This window comes from Strongylocentrotus purpuratus, unplaced genomic scaffold (assembly GCF_000002235.5).
Source record: "Strongylocentrotus purpuratus isolate Spur 01 unplaced genomic scaffold, Spur_5.0 spur5_scaffold_6, whole genome shotgun sequence".
In the NCBI taxonomy this organism is placed as follows: Eukaryota; Metazoa; Echinodermata; class Echinoidea; order Camarodonta; family Strongylocentrotidae; genus Strongylocentrotus; species Strongylocentrotus purpuratus.
In genome coordinates, this window is record NW_022145612.1 from 23,103,044 (window position 1) to 23,129,117 (window position 26,074).

At 37.0% G+C, this 26,074-nt stretch overlaps 1 protein-coding gene across 2 annotated transcripts in view; it reads right to left on the minus strand.

The window, feature by feature from the left end:
- Positions 1 to 433: 433 nt before the first annotated feature.
- The window catches only part of LOC575613 (serine/threonine-protein kinase A-Raf), a 46,487-nt gene continuing 20,846 nt past the window's right edge, over positions 434 to 26,074 (minus strand). Inside the window, exons 3-18 of one of the 2 annotated variants that reach the window (XM_003725033.3) lie at positions 24,719 to 24,976; positions 19,621 to 19,773; positions 18,255 to 18,314; positions 17,375 to 17,535; positions 16,331 to 16,511; positions 15,579 to 15,630; positions 11,422 to 11,550; positions 8,835 to 9,010; positions 8,005 to 8,116; positions 7,045 to 7,129; positions 6,253 to 6,429; positions 5,765 to 5,811; positions 5,072 to 5,190; positions 4,541 to 4,672; positions 3,683 to 3,817; positions 434 to 2,486 (exon numbers count right to left, since the gene is read on the minus strand). In XM_003725033.3, the coding sequence (XP_003725081.2) occupies positions 2,310 to 2,486; positions 3,683 to 3,817; positions 4,541 to 4,672; positions 5,072 to 5,190; positions 5,765 to 5,811; positions 6,253 to 6,429; positions 7,045 to 7,129; positions 8,005 to 8,116; positions 8,835 to 9,010; positions 11,422 to 11,550; positions 15,579 to 15,630; positions 16,331 to 16,511; positions 17,375 to 17,535; positions 18,255 to 18,314; positions 19,621 to 19,773; positions 24,719 to 24,976 (2,154 nt within the window). In that variant the 3' untranslated portion in view covers positions 434 to 2,309. The remainder of the gene's footprint in view (positions 2,487 to 3,682; positions 3,818 to 4,540; positions 4,673 to 5,071; positions 5,191 to 5,764; positions 5,812 to 6,252; positions 6,430 to 7,044; positions 7,130 to 8,004; positions 8,117 to 8,834; positions 9,011 to 11,421; positions 11,551 to 15,578; positions 15,631 to 16,330; positions 16,512 to 17,374; positions 17,536 to 18,254; positions 18,315 to 19,620; positions 19,774 to 24,718; positions 24,977 to 26,074) is intronic. The other variant, XM_776001.5, reaches the window with a different exon arrangement.

Sequence of the window (26,074 nt, forward strand, 5' to 3'; positions counted from 1 at the left end):
CTCTCTCTTATTAAAAATATTTTAAGAAGTCCTTCTAGAAAACACATTGTAAATTGTGCTGTTATCATTTAAAAAGTGTGTTTTCATTATTTTGTAGATTACTTTTTTTCTTTTTTTCTTCTTCTGGTGCTAACATTGTGGGATTGACTTTGAGCCATGTTGATGAAAATGTCAGGTTAGCACAACTTTCAAATTGAATCAGAAGCAGATAAAACCAAATTAAATATAACACTCAGACTCACTAAGTAGTATGCAGAAGTATGAATGTATAAATGATGTTGGAGCTAATATTGTGGGATTGACTTTGAGCCATGTTGATGAAAATGTCAGGTTAGCACAACTTTCAAATTGAATCAGAAGCAGATAAAACCAAATTAAATATAACACTCAGACTCACTAAGTAGTATGCAGAAGTATGAATGTATAAATGATGTTGGAGCTAATATTGTGGGATTGACTTTGAGCCATGTTGATGAAAATGTCAGGTTAGCACAACTTTCAAATTGAATCAGAAGCAGATAAAACCAAATTAAATATAACACTCAGACTCACTAAGTAGTATGCAGAAGTATGAATGTATAAATGATGTTGGAGTTAATAATACAAAAATAAAGTGCAACTTGCGATGACAAAGAGATCGTAGTAGTGTAAAAAGGTCAAAGTCTGACTCATGCTGTAATATGGTATATGGGCGCATCAGCTATCAACGGAGTCTAAAAAATGGACTTCGAAATAAAATTTAAAAAATGATAACCCTAACTCTATTCTAGATGTCAATTTAATTCAGAATGAAAAACAGTGTCCAAGGATTTATAATCATTAATTATGTTGAAGAATACATAAATCCAATACAGAAAATATAGTTTTGTCTCTTTGTGAGTTCAGATTTGGTGCAGTATACTGCAGATAGGTTGCTTCTAAAAAGCAGTGTGTTCAGATCAGGCAAAGAGATGTGTTTATTAGATTCATCATCATCATATATAGACAGATGTAAAATCTGTGTTTGATAAATGTCAGTTGTATGCATAAGCAAGCACATGTAGGGTGGTGGGTATATAAAAGAAAAGTTCAGCAATGACAGTGATCTAATCATGATCATGGGCTCATAATTAATTTTCAAATGCTTACATATTTGTGGACCATCTCACACAGTGACTGAATATGAATTTTGCATTGCTAAGAGGACACATAATTCCTCTCTTTCCTGATGAGATATATAAAAACATGTGCCAAAGGAGAGTAGACTTTCAAACAAATCATGAAAGAAATGGATGTCCCTTAACACCTAAGAATTGACAGATGTATATTTAATGTGCAATCACGTATGAAGCAATGAGTCATGGGTGCCTGTTCAATACAACTTGAAGGTTTTTACAATTCATAAACTATAACAATCCACTTTCCCCTGCATTCACTATTTTTTAAAGTTTAACTTTTGAATTCAACAATATACAATAAACCTCAAAACTTAGCATCTTCTGTATTAGTGAGCCTTGACCTTACTAATCTACATACATACATACATACATGTTCAGTATTTTGTATATATGATCTACATGAAACGTTTGGATTCAATAAAATGCGTAGGGTGTGTGTGTGTATTTTTCTCTAAGACTTGAGTATTGATAATTTCATGATAAAAATCTACAGATGTGCCGCATTTCGATGATTTCTTTCCTGTCACAGCATATCCTAACACTTGCGTCCTCTCAGGTTGGATGATTGCAGTGTTCCGTCATACAGAAACAGATCTGTCTCCTTCTCTTCATCTTGCCGGGTTGCAGATTGCCTATTGTGTCGGTCATAAGGCATTTGCTGTAGTCTTCAAATTCCATTTTCACTTTAGGATCCATGCACCATTATTTCAAAAAAATCTCTTAAATCTCTTACACAATGTCTTCCAGAAGATGACTCGCATAGTGTTTCATCTATGATGTGCATCATCTTAACTTGATTTGTCAAATTTCATATAATTATGTTGCATGATGAAGCAGAGTTCTTTCAATATTCCACAGATTTCATTTCATATTCTCCATCATGATAGCTAAGTTCCTCTGTTAGGTAGATTTCTGTGGTAGTTGACATTAGCTCCTGAAGAATGCTGATTCATCATCCTTTCCAGGCTTTTATTTCTACCACTATCTGACACTAGATTTCAAGATATGTTCCGTCTTCATGTTCAAATGTCATACAATTCATCACATTATACCCATTTCCACAGTTTGGGGTATAGATAGTCGATTGTCCATTTAATTGAAAAGTGAGAAGCCAAGTCGCTTCGCTTTGTTTGTTCACAGCATAAACTGTCATCATCCACGCATGTCAAATGGGAAGACAGCAAATTGGCTTTGAATGGGGGTCTTGGGGGAAGGGCAGTACATGAAATCGTCTGAATGTAACCTTGCCCGATTTAGCGACGAAGGTTCCGATGCACTGCGGTGGATCTTCGGTAGCTGCCTGGCCAAGCTCTCCAACGCTGCCAAAACCTGCACAGGGACATAAATGAACGAGGAATGATCTTCAGTCATCTCAAAAGGAGCAATATGCACTATTAACTGTATCTATTCAACAGGTAGTCAAGGGTTATTCCTTAAACATAGTTTATGATCTAAATGGTTTACATATGTTGTGCTCATATACAAATGAAGGGTACCGTAAATCTCCGTGTATAAGGCGCACTTTTTTGGCGCCAAAAAAAAAATTGAAAGTCGGGGTGCCAGGTACAGAAATTTTTCATTTTTTATTTTGTTTGATATTTTTTTTTTAGTTTCGGTTTATGGCGCTATGCCTGGCAATGTCTCCCAGCTCAGTAATCAGTGTTGACTAACCACTCGGAAACTACAACAACACTAAAATTTGTCTGTCATCTTGGTTTGAAAGTAATCTTTCTAATAATAATTCCTCAATTTTTTTTATATAACAAATGGTGTACCACAAGGTTCTATCCTAGGACCTAGGTACTCTATTGTTTTTAATTTACATTAATGATCTTACACATTCTTCTAAAAACGACATTGTTACTATCATTTGTGACAAGTTTACAAGCACAATCAGCGCCTTTAACTGCACCTCGATGTTAAATGAAGGTCCTTCCCCGCATGGGTTTTCGGCAACAAAATAGGGGTGCGCCTTATAGACAGGTGCGTCTTATACACAGAGATTTACGGTAGATAAAACATTTGGAAAACTTAAAATCTATTCCGTTCCTTCCCTTTACTTACTTTGTTTCACTGAAATCTGTGATGCACTTTTTAAAAATTCTAGCAAAATGCTGGTTTACAAAACATCAATGCAGAAAAACTTTACTGTGCATGAAATATTTGCCAAATTTCAAGAATGGTTTAGATTATAGAAAGTTTCATGCGATAACAAATAACAGAATAACAACTGACACAACGTAACATTTTTTTTCCACAAAAAAAGAAAGAAAAATCTCTCCGCAAAGATGGCCATCATTGAAAATGTTAAAGTTTTGGGTCACATAAGCTTCTGGGCCCCGTTTCATAGAACTTGTAGTCAATAACAAGTTTCATAACTCTCTAACAAATTTGCTCTCAGCCAATCAAATGCAGCAATTTGAGTAGCTTATAACAGTTATTGCAACTTGTTATCGATAAAAAGTTTTATGAAACGGGGAGCAGGTTATCACGGTATGCCTTGTATGAATGAATGCATTGCTTACCACAGGGAACAAGGGTCTCTCATCTCTATTGAGCGCATAGCAGTCTGTGATAAGTCTCTTGAGTGCCTTGGGCGTGTCGTTCCGAACCTTGCTCAGGTCCGGCTGTAAGTAACCACGCCCAACCATCCAGATGATCTGCGCGGAAGGTTAGAAAGGTCAGAGGTTAGAAAGGTTAGAGAACGGAGAATAAGTCCTAGAATAGTGCATGGTGAAGATGTGTCCAAGACTAATGTTAGCTTTCTTTGGTTTTAAAAAATAAATCTATATCTGAAGCTACGGCTTTCTTTAAATCTTATTCAAAATCTGTGCATGAGTACTAAGTTTTTCTTGGATTATGGTATATATTTTCCTCATGGATCATATTGTTAAGAATCTTACAATGAATGTTATATTTTGATGACTCCAAACTATGGCCTTGACTTGCTTGGATTCTTTGTACAAGTATGAAGAAAAAAAAAATCATTTACTTTGAAAGGTATCGAGAATACTTTATTGTAATAACATTGACTTTTTAAGTTGGTCCAATATTGTATGTAAAAATAATCTATACATCAAAATATAAAATTCATATACAGGTATGACTCTTTGATCTTTGACCTCAAGACCCAAACATCTGATCAATTCATTGGCTCTGCAAGACATGTCTTGAGTTATACAGTAGACTTGCGGGTGCACCATGTCTTGAGTTTGATGGTAATTTGTCAATCAGTTCTTGAGATAATGGGATCACGAGAACGGGACGTACGGACGGATGGACAACCAGATAACATAATGCATCTGGCAGAGGCATAAAAATGAAAAGAAGCACACAATCAAATCAAATTCTTAAAAAAATCAATATTAAGATTTGACCGTTACCTGATCTTTGTGTTTGATGTTCTGATATGGCAAAGATTGCGTGACCAACTCAAAGAGAACCACTCCAAATGCATAGACATCAGACTGGAATGAGTATGGGTTAGTATCCCTCATCCTAATCACTTCAGGCGCCTACAAGGACAAGACAATCAATCAACATCACCATTAAGCATCAATTAAAACAAGTCTTTTTTCTGGAGGGTACAGGTCATGTGGAGTACGCATATTCACAATGACTTAGCATTAATTAAGCATGGCAGCGCCTCAGCTATATAGGCGAGCCGATCGGGTGCACATATTATGTCATCACTGGAACTGCAGCAAATTTGACCGCTGTTGACCTGTAATTTGGAGAGGTGCAAAAAATAAGGTTTTGTGCAATACTGAAACGGAATTATTTTGTATTCCTTTATATTTGTATTTGACGTTCATTCATCTTTTCATTAATACAAAGTTGTATTTTCATCGAATAGGGTCTTTCAAAGTACAGTGGATTATTCTGCAGTTGAGGGGGCCAAAGTAATCACTTACCATCCAGAGTATTGAACCTGAAGGCTGCTCAAACTGCTGTGAACCACTCCACCTTGATTTGACCGTAGCTAGCCCAAAGTCTCCTATCTTCACTGTGAGGTCATCGTGCAGGAAGATATCTTAGTGGGAGGGAGAGCATCGGTTAAGGAATATATGGCAAGAGAACCATCAGAAACCAAAGATCTTCTACGTAACCAATACATCTACAGCAATAGTTCTTGTTGAATAAGATGCAAGCAATGTATCAGAATTTCACACGTAGAAAAGTATGTACTAGTAATTTGCTGTGTATAATGCATACTTTTAAAATAAATTGAATTTACCAAGGGGATCTTAAAGGCCGTGTAGCTTGGCAAATACTGGTTAACACCATCTACGTCTTCTTTTTGACAACTGCACGTAAACGAATGGACTTGATTAACGGTAGTCAGCGACGACTTAATCTCTACATGGTCAGCGTTCGCGAAACAGACCAAAGGTTCTCCTTACGCTTCGGTTTTGTATATGTTACACACACGTGATTGCTGCGGTCACGTCGTTCGTAGTCGTATTATACTTGATTGGCCCCCGAGTCAGGCCACGGGAAAGACACATAGTCTTGTCAGTTTACACTCCCTGTAAAGGTAAAGCTAATGACAAGACAGCCTGATCTTTTAAAAGCCTTTTTTCCTAAAGACTGTGATAAAAGGATACTGTTTGATTTCAGGTCTCGATGGATGATGTTCTTTGCATGGAGGTAGCTGTAAAGACACAAACACAAACAAGAATTGTTAATTCACAAAAAAATAAAACAATATTTTCACAAAGAAGGTTGATAAGATAATAAGTGTGACAAGCTACAAATGTGAGGTAAATGCTAAGAAAAACAAACTACAAAGTAGACACGATAGATAATAACTATGCCACTACCCACAGTTCTTATCACACATGTTTGAATCAGGACTAACTAAATATGTTTTACTCATAGAATTTTAAAGAGACAAATATGTATCAAACTACATGTACCTATATTAAGTGTAAACAGTAATTACAGTAGCACTTGGCTCTAACTTGATAGTAGAGTCGAATCTTGAAGCAGCAGTATCAAGGATGTTGTATGCTCTAAGATCAAATTGCTTCTAAAAGTACACAATGTGAACTAAATAAATCATGAAAGAGGTGGTGTGTTGGGTGATACTTACTCCATACCCTGTGCCGTCTGTCTTGATATGTCAATAAGTTGATGCATGACTAATTTAGTATCTAGAACATGGAGATGTTTATAGAGTGACGAGCCTTCACACCACTGTGTCACGATTGCTAGCTGGGGCTTGGAGGTGCACCCCATGAAAAGCAGGATGTTGGCGTGCCTCGTTTTCCTGTAAAATTTAAGTTTTTGAAAATTTCAGGTTTTTGAGAGAAACATTAAATAGTGGGATCTTGAATCCATTTCTAGAAAGGAAATCCATACAGCAAAAGAGACAAACTAATACATCCCCTGTCTCATAGACCAGACAAACGGAGACCAACAATGACAGAACCACAAAAACACATAACCCTAAATAGCAGAGGTTTTGTAAGTTTGTAATTATAATTGGGAAAATGACTTCACTAATAACCGAAAGGAATAAAGAATGTGAAAGGGTTATTACACAAATCATTCTGAAAAACCGAAATAATTAAATAAATATAGCCACTGGACATAAATATCAACAGTACATAAATTAATTGTCTATATACTTCATATTTACAGTACAAATATTCCTTCAGGTAAACAAAGTACATCAGACAAATCTTCTTGTGTTTTATTACTAAATTGAAAGCAACAGCATTGGAAACTTTTTAATCCCTGTCATCTTACAATCAATATCTGAGACATTTTTATGACCAAACCTATTTGGCATGAAAACCTGAAGTTATTCATCAAGTATACGAAAACCGTGTTCCACAAAGCATGACTTGTTTTGACGAGAACATGCATTGAAAGAACTTACCTAAGTACAGCGACCTCATTCTTGAATGCTTGTAGTTGTGATGGAGTTGGATCCTTAACATTCAACCTCTTCACTGCTACAGAACCTGTTACACAAAAAACAAATACAAAACTCAATGTTTATAATTTTATTATGAGTTTTGAGTTTCACCCAGAAAAAAACAACCTCAACATACACCTTTCTAATCACATATCATCCACATAATTACAGTAACAGTTCTGTAGCATCCACCAGTAAATAAAGATCAGTCATTCTATGAAGACTATGATTTATGTTTCCCATTAAAGTATTATTTAGTGAAGACTGTATCACAGGCAACAGTACATCTATGTACTTTCATAACGTGGATGCACCAACAAAATCTTAAAGTGGTATTTTTGTAGTGTTTTGTCGACCTATGTTTGCGTGATCTTGAATTTGTAAGCCACAAATATGTTGTAGGTATCTTAATTTCTATACACCCCTGGCTCCTGGTCTTACTTTGATCTCTTATATTTTTCACATAGAGTAAACTCTTGCATTGATACCTGGACCAAAACAAAAAAGATTACTTAGTGTGCCAAGTTCTAGGACAATCTGATAATCCTTTCACAGAAATTAACATGGAGTTCTAATCCTCCTTTAATCACTCTGCACAATTATTTGGGAGTCAGAGTGCTTAAGTAGACTAGGGACTTTAAATACCTGTAAAGGAACATTCTTGATGACTAAACATTCTTCACTTTGTTTTCTTTTCTTCAATGAGTCAGGAAAATTAAATTGTGAAGAGTTTAGTCATTTTTAAGCTGAGAAATTCCTTGTTCACAATCGGACTTACATTAAAAAATCCTAACTGGTATCTTTACGGTGGTTTTGAGGTCAGTTATTTTTAGTGACTAAACAATTCAATTAAGATTTTCTTATACTTCTAGAACCCTGGAAAACTCCACATTCTGATATAAACAACATAAAGTAACTTACCATGCCATTGTCCACTGAACACAGTTCCAAAAGATCCTGCTCCTATCCTTGATCCTAACCTAATCTCTTCAGTTGGTATCTCCCAGTCGTCATTGGAATCTCTTCTTGTCCTCTGAAACGACAAAGGTTGAGTCTAGGATAATTAAATGTCATGAGCACAAATCGTTCTAAAAGAGCAGTCTGATGACAATATGATAATGTACATAGGGCATTATTAGTAGGGGCAGTTTGGCATTGTGACACCAAAACACTATGTAAGGACTATGTCCTATCATCAAGCATTTTCGCATCAGAATACATCTTCTTTCCACTCACAATATTTGATCTTGCTGTCTTTAGTGGCTGAATCGGACAGGGCTTTCTTCCAGCTAGGCTGATGGGTGGAGGACGGCTGCAAATTATGGAACCTATTTACTCTCTGTTCAGAACATGAACTATTGTCAGGTACTTCTCATCATGTATGTATTGTCTACACTTACTTTATGAACCAGCAATGTGATAGATTTGAACTTACTATCCTCAGTGTCTGAGGCAGAGTGGTCTTCAAAGTCTGACTGGTGGGGGAAGGATAAGAATTGTGAGACCCAGCCCAATAGTTCAGAGTATATACTATCATCTAGAAGGTCCAATCAAAGAACTATCATCTCTACTTACCTTCTAACTGGGCAACACGGCAGGTTTGATCTTACTATCCTGTGCATGTGAGCCAGATGGGGTATTCATCCACCTAGGCTGACGGAGGGGGTGTCAACTACAGGACCAACATTCTCTGTTCTGACTAGGTACTATCATCTACAAGTTCTCAAGAAATATCTACTGTCTGTACTTACCCTATGACCTAGCAATGTGGTGGGAGGTTTGATCTTGTTATCCTTAGAGTCAGAGCCAGGAAGGACGTCCTTCCACCTAGGCTGATGGGTGGGGGAGGGTTGGGAACTGTGCGATCCAGACTCTCTTTTTGGACTGTGTATCAAGTTCCTAGTGTTCGGTAAACTAGACGCTAAGCCTGTGGGAAGCATGAAAAGAGGAATTTTAATACAAGAAGAAAATTGACAAGAATAAAGAGTTAAGGGTGGAAAGGAAGAGGTATATAGAGATTAGATCTTGGATCTTCAAGTGGCAACCAGTCAATAATACAAGAGCTCTTAACCAATCATGAAATCAATGTCCATGAAAACTTGTTTGCATCAAAGTGATGTCTATGTTCGGCATCAACTCATTCAGGTTTACTTGTTGAACATGGTAGAACACTGTGAAGTTCTGTTATAATAATAATCAATAATAATAATAATAGCCTAATAGTCCACTCCAAATTTTATTACACAGAAATGGAAATTCTTTTAGCCCAATTGATCGTGAGCCCGGCAGCCACTGAGCAGCGCCAGATCGACGTTGCTCTATCCCTTACTTCTAGGATGCAAACAAATTGAACTAATTCATCACCCAATACAGTCATGCTGTTTTGCTATAGATTTATACGTTTTTCTATATACCATGCCATACCATTCCAATGCTTCAGGGGCACCTCAGCTCCATATAATTCTCTTTTTTTCTTCTTCTCAATGAAAGAGCATTTAAACTGAATGGCATGCACCAAGGCACTACACCATTCAATTGCAAACTGGATCTGAATGTGCTGACAGCAAACTGCTTCTTACCCAGGCATCGCATATATTCTATACTCTAACATACCCAAAGTCCAGGATAGCACATTCAACACAACTTTTGTGTGTGTATTATGTACTGGAACTCTGCTCTGTATCATTTTCGTAACAGAAAATGCCCTGGCTAAATTGGACAGCCAAGAGGTCACCTTACACATTTGTGTATACAGTGTCATTGTAAATTCCATACATTATGGCATAGTCCAAGTCATCATCAGGGTATTGGTGTAATAATTTGTATGGTAAATAATGATGTGACAAAAATGTTTTGAAAGTTGATTCGTATGATTTGTCAACCACTATCTTTCATCAGTCACTAGGCTATGTACTGGTCTTTCCACAGCTGATGTGTATCTTGCGTATCATGTTGCTGTTTAAGATATATGCTCATTTTTATATATTCCCCATTTCATGTATCCATCTAGACATGAACACATCAGAGAGGTTTCAAGGTTAACCTCTTAATATACACCTCAGAACACTGTAACTAACTAGCAGATAAACTGGAAAAATGCTCTCTGGTGGAAGTGGAAACGCTCATATTGATTAACAATTTTTAAAGAATCAAATGCAGCCACTGGGTGATGTTACGTTAATGTTGATGAGCAAAGAATAAATAGGATAGTTGATATGTTATGTTAAAACGACCAAGCCAATGATTAGCTGGCTATTGGCAATGATTTATTAAAGAATAAAGCAGGATTTGGATGCGATTCATATAACTTGCGTCTGTATGTTGGTTATCATTGATGGTGGGCATAATCAAGATTTTTAATTTTTTCAAAATGCAACTCCCACAACTTACATTAGGATTGGCTAATGCAGAGATCTCTCAATTTCATTTTGTATGCAACATGGCACAGAATGAAGGCTGATATAATACAAAATAAAGCACAGATAATAACCCTCAAACGCGAGAGCAAAAATAAACATGTGATTCAACTCTAAGGGATGTGTAACTACATCCATTAGATGGACTAGGTAATTGAGGATAAATATCTCAGCTCAGAGTATCAGCACACCATCTTAGTGTTGAACCTGTGTTTTGTTGTTTATGAGACAACTGCCCATTTCGCTAACTCAGCCATGACATCAAGACCTGAAAACAGCTTCACTTGACGAGGATTCCGTGAAAGACCTCCCATCTTTTTTGCATACCAATCCGTTATTCATTCATCATGAAGTCACAGACCAAATTTTGGCAATACCACACAAAGGGAGAAAGGGGATGCCCCAGAATATAGTTCCATGACACATACTTGGGGCAACAATTTTTCTGCAGTCAATTTCTAGCATAAACTGAATTTCGAACTTCAACCCTGGTCCTTACACCATCTTCTTCATCCTAACCCTAACCCTATATTAGAGACGGAATGAATCCTGGAGCAAGGGTGACCAGGGGGGTGTTTCACAAAGATCCTAAGTTGAACTTATCTCTAAGTTGTTTTAAAAGGCATAAAATGTTCATTAAAATCATTCATATTTTCTATTATCAAGGAGATTTCATGTTCTTGATGTAGAATTTAAGAAAAGTCTTGAATAATTGAATTTCTACTTTTGAATATATTTCATTTTAAGGCTACACGTCCAACTTAGAGTTAAGCGCTACTTAGGATCTTTGTGAAACACCCCCCAGAGCATGTGTCGTGTCACCAGAGATGACCCTGCTACCAATGTTATGAGTTTTGATAAGCTGCGTTAGTAAGATAGAATGAATGAGAGTGAAAGTGTTAGTGTTACCAAGGCAACTCACCATTGGCGATGTTAGTGGGGTCATAGTCAAAGACGCCATCCTGAACGGCACTGTTCGGGGTTAGCACTTTGCCATGTCCACCGCCGTGAGCCCCATGGATGTTAACAGCGGCGCTAGCAGTGTGTCCATCTGAGCACACAGACAGACAGACGGACAGACAGACAGACAGCATGGCAGATGGGAATGCGAGGAGGGAGGGGGATGGAGTAAATGGAGAGGCGGAGTTAGAAGATGAGGATGGGGATGAAGATAAAAGGTGGACATGGGCAGGTGAATTAGATGGTGGTTGCAAAGAGCGAGGAGAGGAAATGAGGGAGAGATGGAGGGGGGTAAGGCAGAAGAGAGAAAAAGGGAGTGAGAAAAAGAGGGAGAGGGATAGGAAGAGAGAGAGAGAGAGAGAGAGAGAGAATTGTTAATCAATTTATGAGATAATTAGAAAGTTAAAGGATGGAGATGGAATACATAGAAAGCATATGATGAAGTAAGTAATAAAAGAAAAGTAAAAAAAAATGTATAATCAAAACAGGTTAAGGAATGTGGATTGTGATATAGAAGACCAGCAAAAAAGCGCAAAGAATAAAGTACATTTCTCAACATATTATTTATTATTTGTTGCATAGATGAATATTCAGAAAAGAGCAAAGTGCGACATCAATATAATAACATATGAGGTTAGGAGAAAGATGGTTGAATGAACAAAATTGTGTTAGAGGCAGGTATAATATGAGACAGCATTTATCAAAGAAGATATTAAAAGGAAGATGGGTATGCACATGATGGGAAGATATTGGTGGATAACAAAAAAAAATAAAGAAAAGAAGAGAGACGGAAAAAAAGTTAGCAGAAAAGCTAGATTTATGAATATTCAATTATAAAGACCTGGATTAATCATGGAAAGAAAAGAACAGAAACTAAGAATTTAAAAAAAGATGAAAAATAAAAACAATACCACATAAGTTTTATTTACAGCATGAAAAATGAAAGAAATTAGTTAGAAATATATGTGTTTAAGTGATATATGTTAGGTTTGCATATGTATGAATATGAAAGTGATCACCCAGCGATTCCAAGAAATTGTTATCCTGCTTTTACATGTACCAACATCATCACTCACAGTAGCAAGACAATTCCGATCCCTTTCTTAAAGGATTTGAACGAAAGAAAGTAATGTTGATTCCCTCGTAATGGATGTTCCTCAACTACTAGAAAAGCCTGGGGAGTGTTTCACCAAGACTAAGATCGACTTAAGTTGGACTTGAACTATGGGAAATATTGGTCTCTCAAAAGACGTACAAATCGTGGTCACAAATCAACAGAATTAAACAATTTTGATACTTCATTATTAAAGGGAAAAATATGATCTAAAGATCATAATTTCTAGGGTTTTTTCCTCTAATTTTACATCTGGTTCAAGACTTTTTAAGGGCATCAATCAATTGCGGTAGTATAAGTACAAGTCTTAAATAAAACTATAAAGTTTATAATGTAAGTAACTTTTTTTTCTTCAACAATGAACTATCACAAAATGTAAATGATGTAGGATGATATGTGTGTGTGTAGAAAGTCTAGCAAGGATAACAACTAAATATTCAGAAGACTTATCTTGATAAAATAATACATGCTAAAATGACAGTGACATGTAATCCCGTACAAACGACCCCATATGTTTGCCATTTTTGTAACAATATTAAATATTCTTCTTGTGTCCAGTTATGTCAAGTGATGCTAACACAAACAATTAACAACTAGATGGAACTTCGACTGCGCGCAGTCGAAAATGATGCCTCCGTCATAGAGCAATTTTACAAACCAAAACAGAAGAAATTTTTCAAATTCAAGTTCAATTGTAATCCATTAACAGGTTTTCAGAATATTGTGATTACAAGCTATTTTTGCATACATAATGAGCCCATGACCTTTGACCTTATGAACCAAGAATCTACTCAGTTCATTGGCTCTGCAAGAAACATACATGACCTAATTTGGCAGGAATCCATCAATCGGTTCTTGAGATAACGCGATCACGAGCTGTTTTTGCATACATAATGTGCCCTGTGATCTTTGAACTTTGACCTTGTGACCCCTACATCTAATCAGTTCATCGGCTCTGCAAGTAACATACATGACCTAAGTTTGGCAGCAATCCATCAATCGGTTCTTCAGATAACGCGATCACAAGCTCGTTTTGCATACATAATGAGCCCTGTGACCTTTGACCTTTGACCTCGTGACCTCAAAATCTAATCAGTTTTTTGGCTTTGCAAGTAACATACATGACCTAAGTTTGGCAGCAATCCATCAATCGGTTCTTCAGATAATGCGATCACGAGCTCGTTTTGCATACATAATGAGCCCTGTGACCTTTGACCTTTGACCTCGTGACCCCAAAATCTAATCAGTTCATCGGCTTTACAAGATACATACATGACCAAAGTTTGGCAGGAATCCATCAACCAGTTCTTCAGATAACGCGATCACGAGCTCGTTTTGCATACATAATGAGCCCTGTGACCTTTGACCTTTGACCTCGTAACCCCAAAATCTAATCAGTTCATCGGCTCTACAAGATACATACATGACCAAAGTTTGGCAGGAATCCATCAACCAGTTCTTCAGATAACGTGATCACGAGAACGGGACGTACGTACGTACAGACGTACGTACGTACGTACGTACGTACGGACGTACGGACGTACGGACGGACGGACAACCCGAAAACATAATGCCTCCGGCTACTTCGTTACGGAGGCATAAAAATCTTCAAGATACATAAAATTTACAATACTAAAGCCTTGTTCAGCCTGGGATAGTAATCCAACATGGCAAAATGAAACAATAAACAAATGGAAAGTGGGGTAAAAAGAAGCTACAATGTACATGCCCCAGAGGTGCCTAGATGTCAGGGAAAAAAATATTTAAACAATTTCGGGGGCTACTTTTAAAGCTTACTTGCATGAAAATAACACTATTTAATTTGTTTTGCATTGAACTCTATGCAAATTTTCAAGGGCTTTTTTTATAAAGTTCGCGGGCTTTTTTTGGCATTTCGAAGGGCAAATTCGCCCAAGCCCCAGTGTATTTTTTCCTCAGCTAGATGTACTAAATCATCTCTGTGTTATAAGATACGTTTTTTCATCAGCGTTTTCTCTTAGCTTATTGACCATGTTGTGTGTGGACAAGGCTTTTTCCCACATGACAATAACATGCAACAACATGCAATCATGAGCAAAGACTTTTCTTAACATGCACAACATTATCCTGATTGAACCAAGAAAGACAACATTGTCATGATTCGAACCAAGACAACATTGTCATGATTCGAACCAAGACAACATTGTCATGATTCGAACCAAGACAACATTGTCATGATTCGAACCAAGAATGTCACAATTGTTGCGATTTGAACCAAAAAAGACAACATTGTCATGATTCGAACCAAGAATGTCACAATTGTTGCGATTTGAACCAAAAAAGACAACATTGTCATGATTCGAACCAAGAATGGCACAATTGTTGCGATTCGAACAAAAAAAGACAACATTGTCACGTTTCAAGCCAAGAAAGACACTATTGTCAAGATTTGATCGAAGAAAGACAACATTGTCATGATTCGAACCAAGAATGACAATCGAACAAAGAATGATACCATCGTCATGATTCGAACCAAGAATGACAATCGAACATAGAACGATACCATTATCTTGATACAAACCAAGAAAGAAAATATTGTCAAGATTTGAATCAACAAAGACAATGATTCAAGCCAAGAAAGACAACATTGTCATGATTCGAACCAAGAGAGAAAGAAAGAAAACAAGATCCATGCAGATTCTAAAGGCATGCATGTATCCAACATGCAATCTTATCACAAATAAAAGGTCAATAATTATTATTTTCAATGACATCAGATAGGTAATAATTACGATTACACTGATTCAATAATATTTATATTCTAACAATGGTCAACCATCTGAAGAATATTTGGTTTGATGGCTAGGTTATAGGGTTCTATAACCAATCTTTTACTTTCAACACAATGGTTTTAGTACATGAAAAAATCCTTTGCTTTAATTATCAATACTAAGAAATTATCACTACTAAATTCACCGCTATCAAATACATAGGAATGCTATAGGCAACTGAATACAATAACTCACTTGGATTTAGAGAGCTTTTCACTGGAAAAGCAAATCTTGAAAAAGCTTCACTCTGTTGAAAAAAAGAAAAAGTGGCAAAACAAAAAGAAATGTGTAAAAGTAAATTAGATATACAGTATGAGAGTGACAAGGAGAGAGGAAGAGAAAGAGAGAGAAAGAAAGAAAGAGACATTTCAAGGTTTATATCGATAATTTGTCTAATATACAAAGCCTCCAAGTAGTGACATTGAATGCAATAGTGTAAACCTACACAGATATTATGGAAAATATAATGATGTGGCACAATATTTAACCTTTCCAATGTGGTAGGTTTATTTTGAATTGTAATGTCTATCAATCTTTCCCTGGTTTATGGTTTTCTTATTCTTATTCTGTCATATAAACCCATGTTAATTTACCCATATCTACCAGTATTTTAAAATATTGTGGATACATTTCTACTTCGTCTTGAGTCCAGGGGGGGCGTTTCTCAGAAGTTGTCCTCAGTGACAAATGACAGTTCTTGTTATAAGCTACTGAAATCCTTGCTTCTGATTGGTTATCTGCAGATTTGTCACTGATTTTTGTCATTGTCATTGAAAAAAGGCTTTGTGAAATGGGTCCCTAAACCCCTTCCTTCATCCTATTATGTTTCCATTTCTTAATGGAAAAACTAGGAAATGCAGAACGCATAACTGGGATCTTAACACTGTTTTACTCTTTGGAGTAATCTGGCTCTACAGAGAATCTTCTCTCTTTGCAAGTACGCTTACATCAAACTGTTGACCAGGTACGTTAACTGCATTTTGACAGATGTTCGGTGCGGATGTCGAGCGTTCCCGTGGTAACGTATTCCTTGGGAAATCTTGGTCGTCCGATGATGGCGATTCAGGCTCATCGGGGAAGGTATCGGGATAATCATTGTAGTCATCTTCTTTCCGCAATGCCAATAATCTAAATAATGATGATAATAATAACAAGTACAATCATATCTAATTTTCTGTCAGTAATATATTGAATTGAATTTACATTTATATCCATTATCATGGCAATATATACAAAGATAAAATATGTAATTTCATAATGGATAACAATATCAAAATTACATATAAATTGACATAACAGTGATGACATATCATGTGCAAAATTCAAACATTGTGCAAAATTCAAACATTGTGCAAAGTTGTTCTGTATTTCATACACCTTCTTGCAATCTCGTTCATTACTTGAAGTACACTAGTTTAAAACAGCTCTGCTCAATATATACACAAACATGTATGATAACAACCAAGGCTTACACTGTCATCTCAAGGAGAACAAGTTTTATCAAGAGTTAGGCACTTTGGTATTCACCAACAAATTCCTCACTTCCAAAGAGTTAGGCATTTTGAATACTGATCACCTGGTATGCAATTTAGAGGTATAGGGTACTGATCTTACAGATAATAAAATATCTAAAAATTAGAGCAATGCAGTTTTTGGCTTGATGTAATTCCTCCCCCCCCCCCCAAAAAAAAAAAAAAAAAAAAAATCCTGATGGCTTACCTGTTCTCTCAAGCAAGGAGAGATTATCTCCAAGGATAATCTGACCGGTTGCATACACACATATCAACGACAACGCAGTCAATATTCTACAGCCACCAGTTTTCAACTTTGACCCTGTACCAATATTATACCTTAACCCTAACCCTAACACTAAACTCAATCCTAACCCTAACTTTAACCCTACATCTTTGACAAAATAGATCAATGAGCGACTGTCGCCGGAGCATTTGCTGGAGCACTGATAGATACCAGGATGTCACAAGCAAACTTACAGCTTGTAAAGATTATCTCCTGTTGTGGATATGCATATCGTGGGCACTTTGTTAGCACATCGCTGATGGAATTTGTAGCTGCATGTTTGACATCGGAAGCCGTGGAATAGCAGCTTCTGACAGCTGTCACAAAAGGCTATTGCGAAGAAGGTTTTTCTGACCTGCAAGACAAAAACAAAAATCACAACTACATTTAATAGGTATTCTGAAGGCACTCTGGATGAAACCATCACAACAGACCAGCTGGAACAGACGGACTTAATTCTGATCTGTTTAACTAGAGCTTCATGAAATTTCTGCTTAACCAGTTGACTACTGAATTGTATAGGTCCCATAGGCTTAACACAGGGACCACCAGGTTCCCGTAAGCAAAGGGTTAAAAGAACACTGGGCATGATAATAAAAAGGAAGTTACTGTATTGTTCTTGCTATCTGATGTATCTTATCATTTATAAGTCAACTAAATTGTTTTCTGGAATTACACGTTGTATCACTGCTGTGAGGCAGATTTTACCTTCCGGCAATGTTACCGTTTCACTATCTATCATTTCTCTTTTCATCACCGATGGAGCATACACCCAATAATACTGAGAAAATACTCTGCTTTTTAGAATTCTACCTCAGACAAAAAAAGATTTCTGTCAAAGCCCTATAAATTTACAAAACTACAAAGAGAAAAGTATATCGTGATATTCCCATTTTTCTTTCTACAAAGATAAAAGCAGCTCTTGACCTCACATTATGCAAGTCAAGCTTCTTCATTCAAATCATGAATGCTAACCCCCAAAATCTCTGAAATGTACTTTAAATAATTACAAAGAATAAAACATATATAAACAAAACAGAAAACTTGAATTTCATATAATTTAATGATACTTACAAAATTATGTGATATGCTACTTGGTGCTGGGAAATTTTGGGCTTTCAGTTCTACAGATATCTGTGAAGAAAGAGCAAAACTAAAAATTTAATTAGATTTCAAATATATATTACATTACATATCTATCTTGCCAGTATTTACATCATGGCGGAAACCTCTCAAAAACTGAATTGTACGTATACAAGAAAGTTTTACAAAAACATCCATGCATTCATTTTTTATTCAGCATAGCAGCAATTTAGAGACGAGGGTTAAGAGTCTGAGATGCTACAGGTTATAATTCTGTCATGAATGGTATTTCGCTTCCAAACCTAAACGATATGATTACCATTCCTTATATCACTTTCATTTATTTCCTTATATCTGCTTTCACCAGCAGACTTATATCATATATTCTGTAAAGCTGGATGAACATATATTATTATTAAGTATTTGGCGTCACTTGTGCCTGGGAGGCGAAAAGCGAACTGAATCACTGTAACCCTCGGGTCTCTCCTCCCGGAATAACTGATTGGGGGTGTGCAGGTGGACCACTACACCGGGGTTTCCCCCAACTCTTATAAGAATAGTGCAGTGGGTTCTTAAGGTGCATAGGTGGTGACTCTCCTCTACACGGGGCTCCATTTAATGTCTTATCCGATATCCGGTATTACTACTTCCATCTTGACTATCCCATCAGCATTGTTTTCCATTACCAATACTAAGGCTGCGACAAGTAGTCGAAAACTCGAGTATTTGCATTGTTGACAACTACTTGGCCGCCATTTTTTTCTTTTTTTCCCCCCCGTACACCTGGCACTGTCCAGGCCGACGCTTACCCGTGCCCAGCGGCCGGGAGAGCGCCGGTATGGTACCGTGGGTAAAAATGTTTCCCAGCTCAATCACTGTCAACTCACCACTCAGAAAATGGGACTAAATGTCTGGATTTCTGTTTGGACTCGGAGGAAAATGGATTAGTTTGTCATCTTTGTTTTTTAAAACAGCATTGTTTACTATTATTAATATTATTTAATTGGCGCCTTCAACTGCAAATCGAAGTAAAGTTGTGTAATTTTTTGAGGACGGACCTGGGATACTGCTGCAGTTGTATGGTGGTGGCAACAAAAAAACAAAAAAAACATGGCGTCCGCGTATTAGAGTATTTGCGTGTAAGCCTGGGAGTGTACTCCAGTACCTCATTACACGGTTATGCACAGCCTTAACCAATACCACCTCAACCACTACCACCACCACCATCAATGCTGCAGCCACCACTGCTGCCAAAACCATCGCCATCCCTGACACCACTACAATATATCCTCAACCACCATTACCATATGTTTCATTCATTGGCTTTAGTTTATATGAATCTGAAAGAACTACTCACTTCTTCTCCTGCCAGGTACATCATATCCGTATCCCAGCTCAGAGCCATCCTGGGGTTGACTCGATACACTATGCACATCTCTGGTGTTAACTCCCTCATCTTCATGGCTTTCGAGAGACAATATTTGAGGGTGGTTCCAGACTTGGCTAGTACCTGCATCAGGAAAGAAAATGTTAGCAAAGTAGCATGATTGTTCAATTTTTTTGACTGACTGAATTATTGGGTTGCAGAAAAAGCAGCAGAAGGAGACGGGGAAAGTAGAGGACAAAATAAATAATCGAAATGAAAAGAAAAGAAAATAATATTTAAAGGACAAATGAGAGACTAAAGAAATAAGGTATACTGATTCCAGAAAACAAGGTTTCGTCTATGTATATTGCAACCTTACAACCATGCAAGTAAATGGCTAAATTTTATTAAAAACTATGTCATTAATAGTGTACACTACATTTTCTATGCTGATCCTTGATGCATGTTGTAGTGCGGGATCTTTCATATTCAGATTATTTTGTTTTCTTCCTAATCCAAATATCAACAACAAATAGCAATGTACAGTGGATGAATGGAAGCGAGAAAATTAATCTCCTCATAAGTTTATAAACACAGTTCCATAACTAATGTATTCTCTAATCATACATAATTATATGCACACAATGAGTTTTCTCTATTGCATTAAAAAACAAAAACATATGACAATCATAATTCATGCAGTATATGGATGCATAGATGATGTAGGGTGCTGAAGTCCTTAAGCACTTACTCGCTACATACATGTATCTAAGATTTGTGTGACAGACTGATTATCATGAATTGACATCACAGCTGAAAATGAGCCCTAGATTTGAATGTCACTTGGTGTTAGCTTGATGGCTCCCTGAGTGAGATCTCACAACTATAGGTCACACACACTGGCCTAATCACAAGCCAAATCTATTCTCAAAACCATCTGGGACATTATTTTTTTAATGTGAAATGACCTCTGGCATGCAAAGTGCACAACTGGGGCAGCCCTGTGCACAGCTGCACAGCACTACTGAGAGAGATCTCACAACTATAGGTCACACACACTGGCCCAGTTCACATGCCAAATCTATTCTTAAAACCATCTAGGAATTGTTTCTTTTTAATGTGAAATGACCTCTCAGGCTCTGGCACGCAAAGTGCGCAGATGGGGCAGCTCTATGCACAGCATTACTGGTTTGAACTGAAAAAGATGTCAGAGAAATGTAGGTCACACAGATTACTATCAGAGAGTTCAGTCGTATATCAGTCTTCAATTGTACCAATATCAAATAATGTATAAGATTTCCAAATTTTGGATTACTTTGCTAAATGATATACAATAATAAAACAACACATTCTTTACATGTGAAGATGAGAATGTAAAATATTTAAACTGTATGACAAAGAGTACACTGTAGATGCTATATTTTCTAAACCCAAATATATGAACTATATTCCTATGCACGTGTTTTGGATCTGGTAGACAGTAAGAAGCAAAGAATACTGGTACTTCCAATGAAAATGCAAGCCTACATGTTTGTTGACTGCTAATTTATATTTTCCTCTTTAACAAAAATCTTATACTTGGTGACATGAAGCTACCTTACAGCTAGCACAGACTGAGTAGCTTTATATGTAGTGCAATGTAGAGAAATTTGACAGGAAAGGAGGCACATAAATAATCCTGAGCTTTTAATAACCCAAGAATCTAGTTCGCTAGACTACCAGGACTTTCTAGGAAGCCCGTCATCAAGAAACTCAACCTAAATAATCACAAGATGATGAACACAATTTGATCTTCACAACTAACACCAATAGAGTCACATCTCGGGTGATAAATTACAGACGGGGCATTACATGAGGTATCGGGTTACTATCCAGGGGTATCAAGTCTGGCGTATTGAGGATCAATTTGCTTATCTTCCATGGTGTTTCGGTTTCAGATTCAAGTACAGATTTAAGAGAGGTGAAAGATGGGTTGATTCCCTAGTAAAAATGTGTTCAGTTTGGGGCTACTGTTCTGCCAGAATGCAATGGCTTTATACACAATATCTGTAACGATTAGATGCTGGTCACCATTATCCATTATATCCTACATTTTGGACAAACCACACTTCACTAATATTTTTTTTTTTTTAAAGAGAAGTACATTGCACGGAAAGCTACTCATATTTGAAAATTAAAAGTTTGCTTGAAAAGTGTGAACACATATTCTAAAAAAGAGACTTGCATGCCATGCAGTCAACCTTTTGACCTAAATGCGAGAAAGAAAGTACAAACTTCTATGTAATTTTCAAGGGACCTAAAACCATACATCCTATCTGAGAGACCAACTAATTGAAGGCAAATGCCTTACCAACAAAAAGCACAGTACTAATTTTTAATTTTGTTTCCAAATCCACTATTCTAAATGACATAGAAATTGTCCACTCTAGGTTTAGACGTTTCTAAATTACACCTTGAAGGAACATTGAAGTGTTGAGCAACCCAATATATTTTCTAATCTGAACTCATCAAAATGAAATCAAACAAAACCCAATACTCATGTACTGTAGATGCACGTTCCTTGAATTTCAACTCTTTATTACACCACCAGCCACAACCAGACTTTGATGCGAGTATCTGGTAATCCCAGGGCAATGCCATAACACAATGTATTGATAAAGTGCTATGCAATATATCAGCATACATGTAGAGAGATGCAATATTTATGTCTCAATGCTGAACTTGAGGGGAGGTACATTATTCATAAAAGCTTCACAGTAAACAAAAGAAAATGTCTTCTGTACATATGTTATGAACAGAAATAAGCAAATTTCAACGGCCCTCGAAATATTGTGAATATTATATCTTCCTTCTACCCAACAGAAAACTTTAAAATATTTGCTATATCATCTATATTATCTTTCTTTATGCATGAGACACTGGTGTATTTGGTTCTACATTATTTTTGTCATTTCCTCTAAAGTATAACAATAACTCTTATGAATCTCACATTGTGAATACAGGATAGCAACATGGAACTCTTTGGTGATTGGTATACTTTAAATTAATGCAAATGTAGGAATATGGTTCCACTCTTGAAATTACGATTAAAAAAAATAGTCTCAAGAAGGCTTGAATCCAGCAACTGTGAGAGTGAGTGAGAAGCTGCAGTGGGTTAACATACTTCATGAATAATTCATAAGAGGAGGCAGGCAACCCTGGATGACTGGAATACAATCCTCACGCACTACCCTGGGACATCAAATGAAAGGGTAGTCTGGTTACCGAGACACATTCTACTCATTACTATGTGACTCAGCACATTTCAGTATGTGGTTGGTTGGGTTTCCATGTTTAACCATGGGTAGGTACATTTAATGCCAAAGGGAAGTTTACATGATACATTTAAGCGAATTTAAACAAATGTTAGACTTAAAGAGGTAGGACAGTTATTAATATGATACTAATAATGATTTCAGCATGATAATTGACCATTTCGATTCACATCACTTTCTGGAGTCTAGGTCTTTTTACGAGTATGTCATTTTGTTTTCTTCATCAAATATTCCAATCACATGGTAGCCTGAAAGTCTTTTCATCACGCTCACCATTTTTATGATTAATTCAATTTAATTAATTAATAATCATTTAGATATAATACTAGAAATCATGACTGAAAATAGAAAAGTAATCATGCATCCGGCACTACCTTATGCACCCAACACTACCTTCATCAAAAGAGGTATATGGTGGCAACTAGCACAAAAGAAGAAGGAACAAAGATAGAAAAGAGAATAGCAGTGATGTTGGATACACTCCACAACCATTGGAAGAGATCTGATATACAGAAACCAAACCGTAATCATACATAATCCTCTTTTTGTGTGAGCTAGTTGTTATGCCTATGATAAGGCTTATGATGATTATTTAGCATGACCTGAATATGATGAGCCGTCATGATAAAACAATGACAAAGCTAGTGCTATGGAGACTGAAATAGTGTGATACCTAGTAAAAGAATCAACCATTCGCTAATGTCTAGTTAGATATTGCCTAATTTATCTTTCTCAGCAGTACGGCGGTTACCATAGCCGCAAATACCTAGCACGTTTCCATCGGCACAGGACCGGGATTGCCATGTGTGCATGGTGTCTTTATTTCGAGTGCAATTTGAGCAATTTAGTAGCGGGTTGTGACTGCCAACAGCTATCTAATAAGTTGTGCACCACAGGCGATGTTTGACTAACCCTACGGAGACGGAGGGAGTGGGAAGGTCTGGTGCTCCGTCACATGCACTCTCACCCCCTCTCTCCCGCAGTCCTATATTATGACAACTTAACAAATTGCTTCAGCGATACACAAAGGAATAATCAAATCTCAGACATGCCTGGGACTGGGATAGGGACAGACCTGGTAACAAGGGAAAATAAAAAAGAGAGAGAGAGAGAGAGAGAGAGAGAGAGAGAGAGAGAGAGAGAGAGAGAGAGAGAGAGAGAGAGAGAGAGAGAGAAGAGACAATCACCAAAGATTGAACCATTGCCATCTCATCTCAGCCAGCACATTAGCACAACATAAGGAGTTTGAGAAGCGTGACAAGTTTTCTGATAGAGGTGTCGTTTCAATATAGTTATCCCTGGTTTTTTCTAAATCTCTAATATCGTACTGCACTTTGTAAATGAAGACATCCAGGGTTGGTAGATGCAGGGGCGTAGAGAGCTCTTTACTCTGAGAGATTACAAAATCAGAAATGTTGAATTTTTGTATAAAATGTAAAACCAGAGAATTTTAAGGACATAGACAGTTGTTTTGGCAGCAGTAAATGTTTGTGACTTACAAATACCTCATGTTGTGATTCAATGTAATTCTAATGTTTTGTGGCATGAAAGACTAGTGAATGTCGACCACTCACAAAAGTTTTGTGCACTTGAAGCTTTCCTGTTTTACATTATTTCGCAGACGATGTACTTGAACATTTCCGAAAGCTAGCCTTAGATCTATCCTCCTCAATGACAGAATAAACAGGTGAACTGAACTATGATTACTTTTCCAATGCTGACCCCTCCCCCTCCCCTACTCCTTCCCCACCCAAGGTTTCTGTCTGGGAACTTACCGATGTTCTCTGCTGATTTGGCAAGAAAGCCCTAACTGACTGGCTAAGCGGTGACTTTGGATGTTGCTGATTTGTGAATTCCCTCTTGTGGGGTGGAGCTAGGCTCTGTTTGTTATGGTAGGGTACGTGGAGATCTGCTGGTTCTGGAGGGGGTGTGGTCTGAAGGTTCGGTGAGGTGTGCCCATTACTCATCTCATTGTTAATCCTCTGTTCTTCAACCTGTAACTCACTCAGTTGATCCGTCAGGTCTTGGTATTCCTAGGATTAGGAATAATAAAGAGAAAACAACCATTGTTTTTCTAATAATCTCATCACAAAACATATACCAAAAATCAAGCCAATTCAAATTCATGTTCTTCAAGCATAGTGGTAAAACTGTAACCACATATCTGACAAAGTTACACTCGTCTGATATTTACAAAATTCTACATATACATGTGTATCTCTTGTGCATAAATTAACTTCGTATGGGAGTGTTTTTCGCAAGTAAAAAAGCGTCAAACTCCAAGACAGTATAATTTGTCTTGAATACAGCTAATGTATTAACAAACAAATCCAACTCTGCTTTGAAAAGACAAACATATCAGTGACCTAAATTATAACCAAGATTGCTTTTGACAGAATTTTGATAATTTCTTTATCAATCTAGGAGGTAACAATTACATAAATCACGTACAATAAACCTTTGAATTGTTAAAGTGTAATTGATTTTTACACCAGGCTGACCAGTACATTTAATCCAATACATCACTACAAAGTGGACACGGAGTTGCTAGAAGATATCTGTCGGTCGGTCCCTCCTTCTCTTCCCTTACTGCGTCATCGGATGCTGCCCATGACGCAATGGGATCAGCCCCCTTGCCCTCGTGACACTGCCTGGCATGCCAGACAAGCGCCAGGGACACCACATGACTTAATAATGTACGCTACCACATATAGGATATCGTGGGTGCACATATCCATTTTAGACTCCTTTTTCTCATGGGATGGCTCAGACAGCGCCAGTGCCCTTTTCTGAAAAATGTCGAGTAATAGAATTATTAATCTATATTTGTATAAACATGCAGCTAAATTTATACACATGAGCAGGTATAATATCAATTTCTCTTTGTATTTTCTTTTATAGCATCATACATTCATTTCTATCATTACCAGCAAAATACACTGTATTTCATGAACTTGAAAAGTTATCATTGTTTGAAAGGTTTGTTTTGTTTCTCAAACACCCCCCCCCCCCCCCCATGGGGGCATGTATTTCTGTCAATAAAACTTATGTTTACCTAATTTATTTATTATTCAATAATGCCTCCAGCAGAATGCTGAGAAAATAATAATTTGAGGCTTGGAACGAAGCAA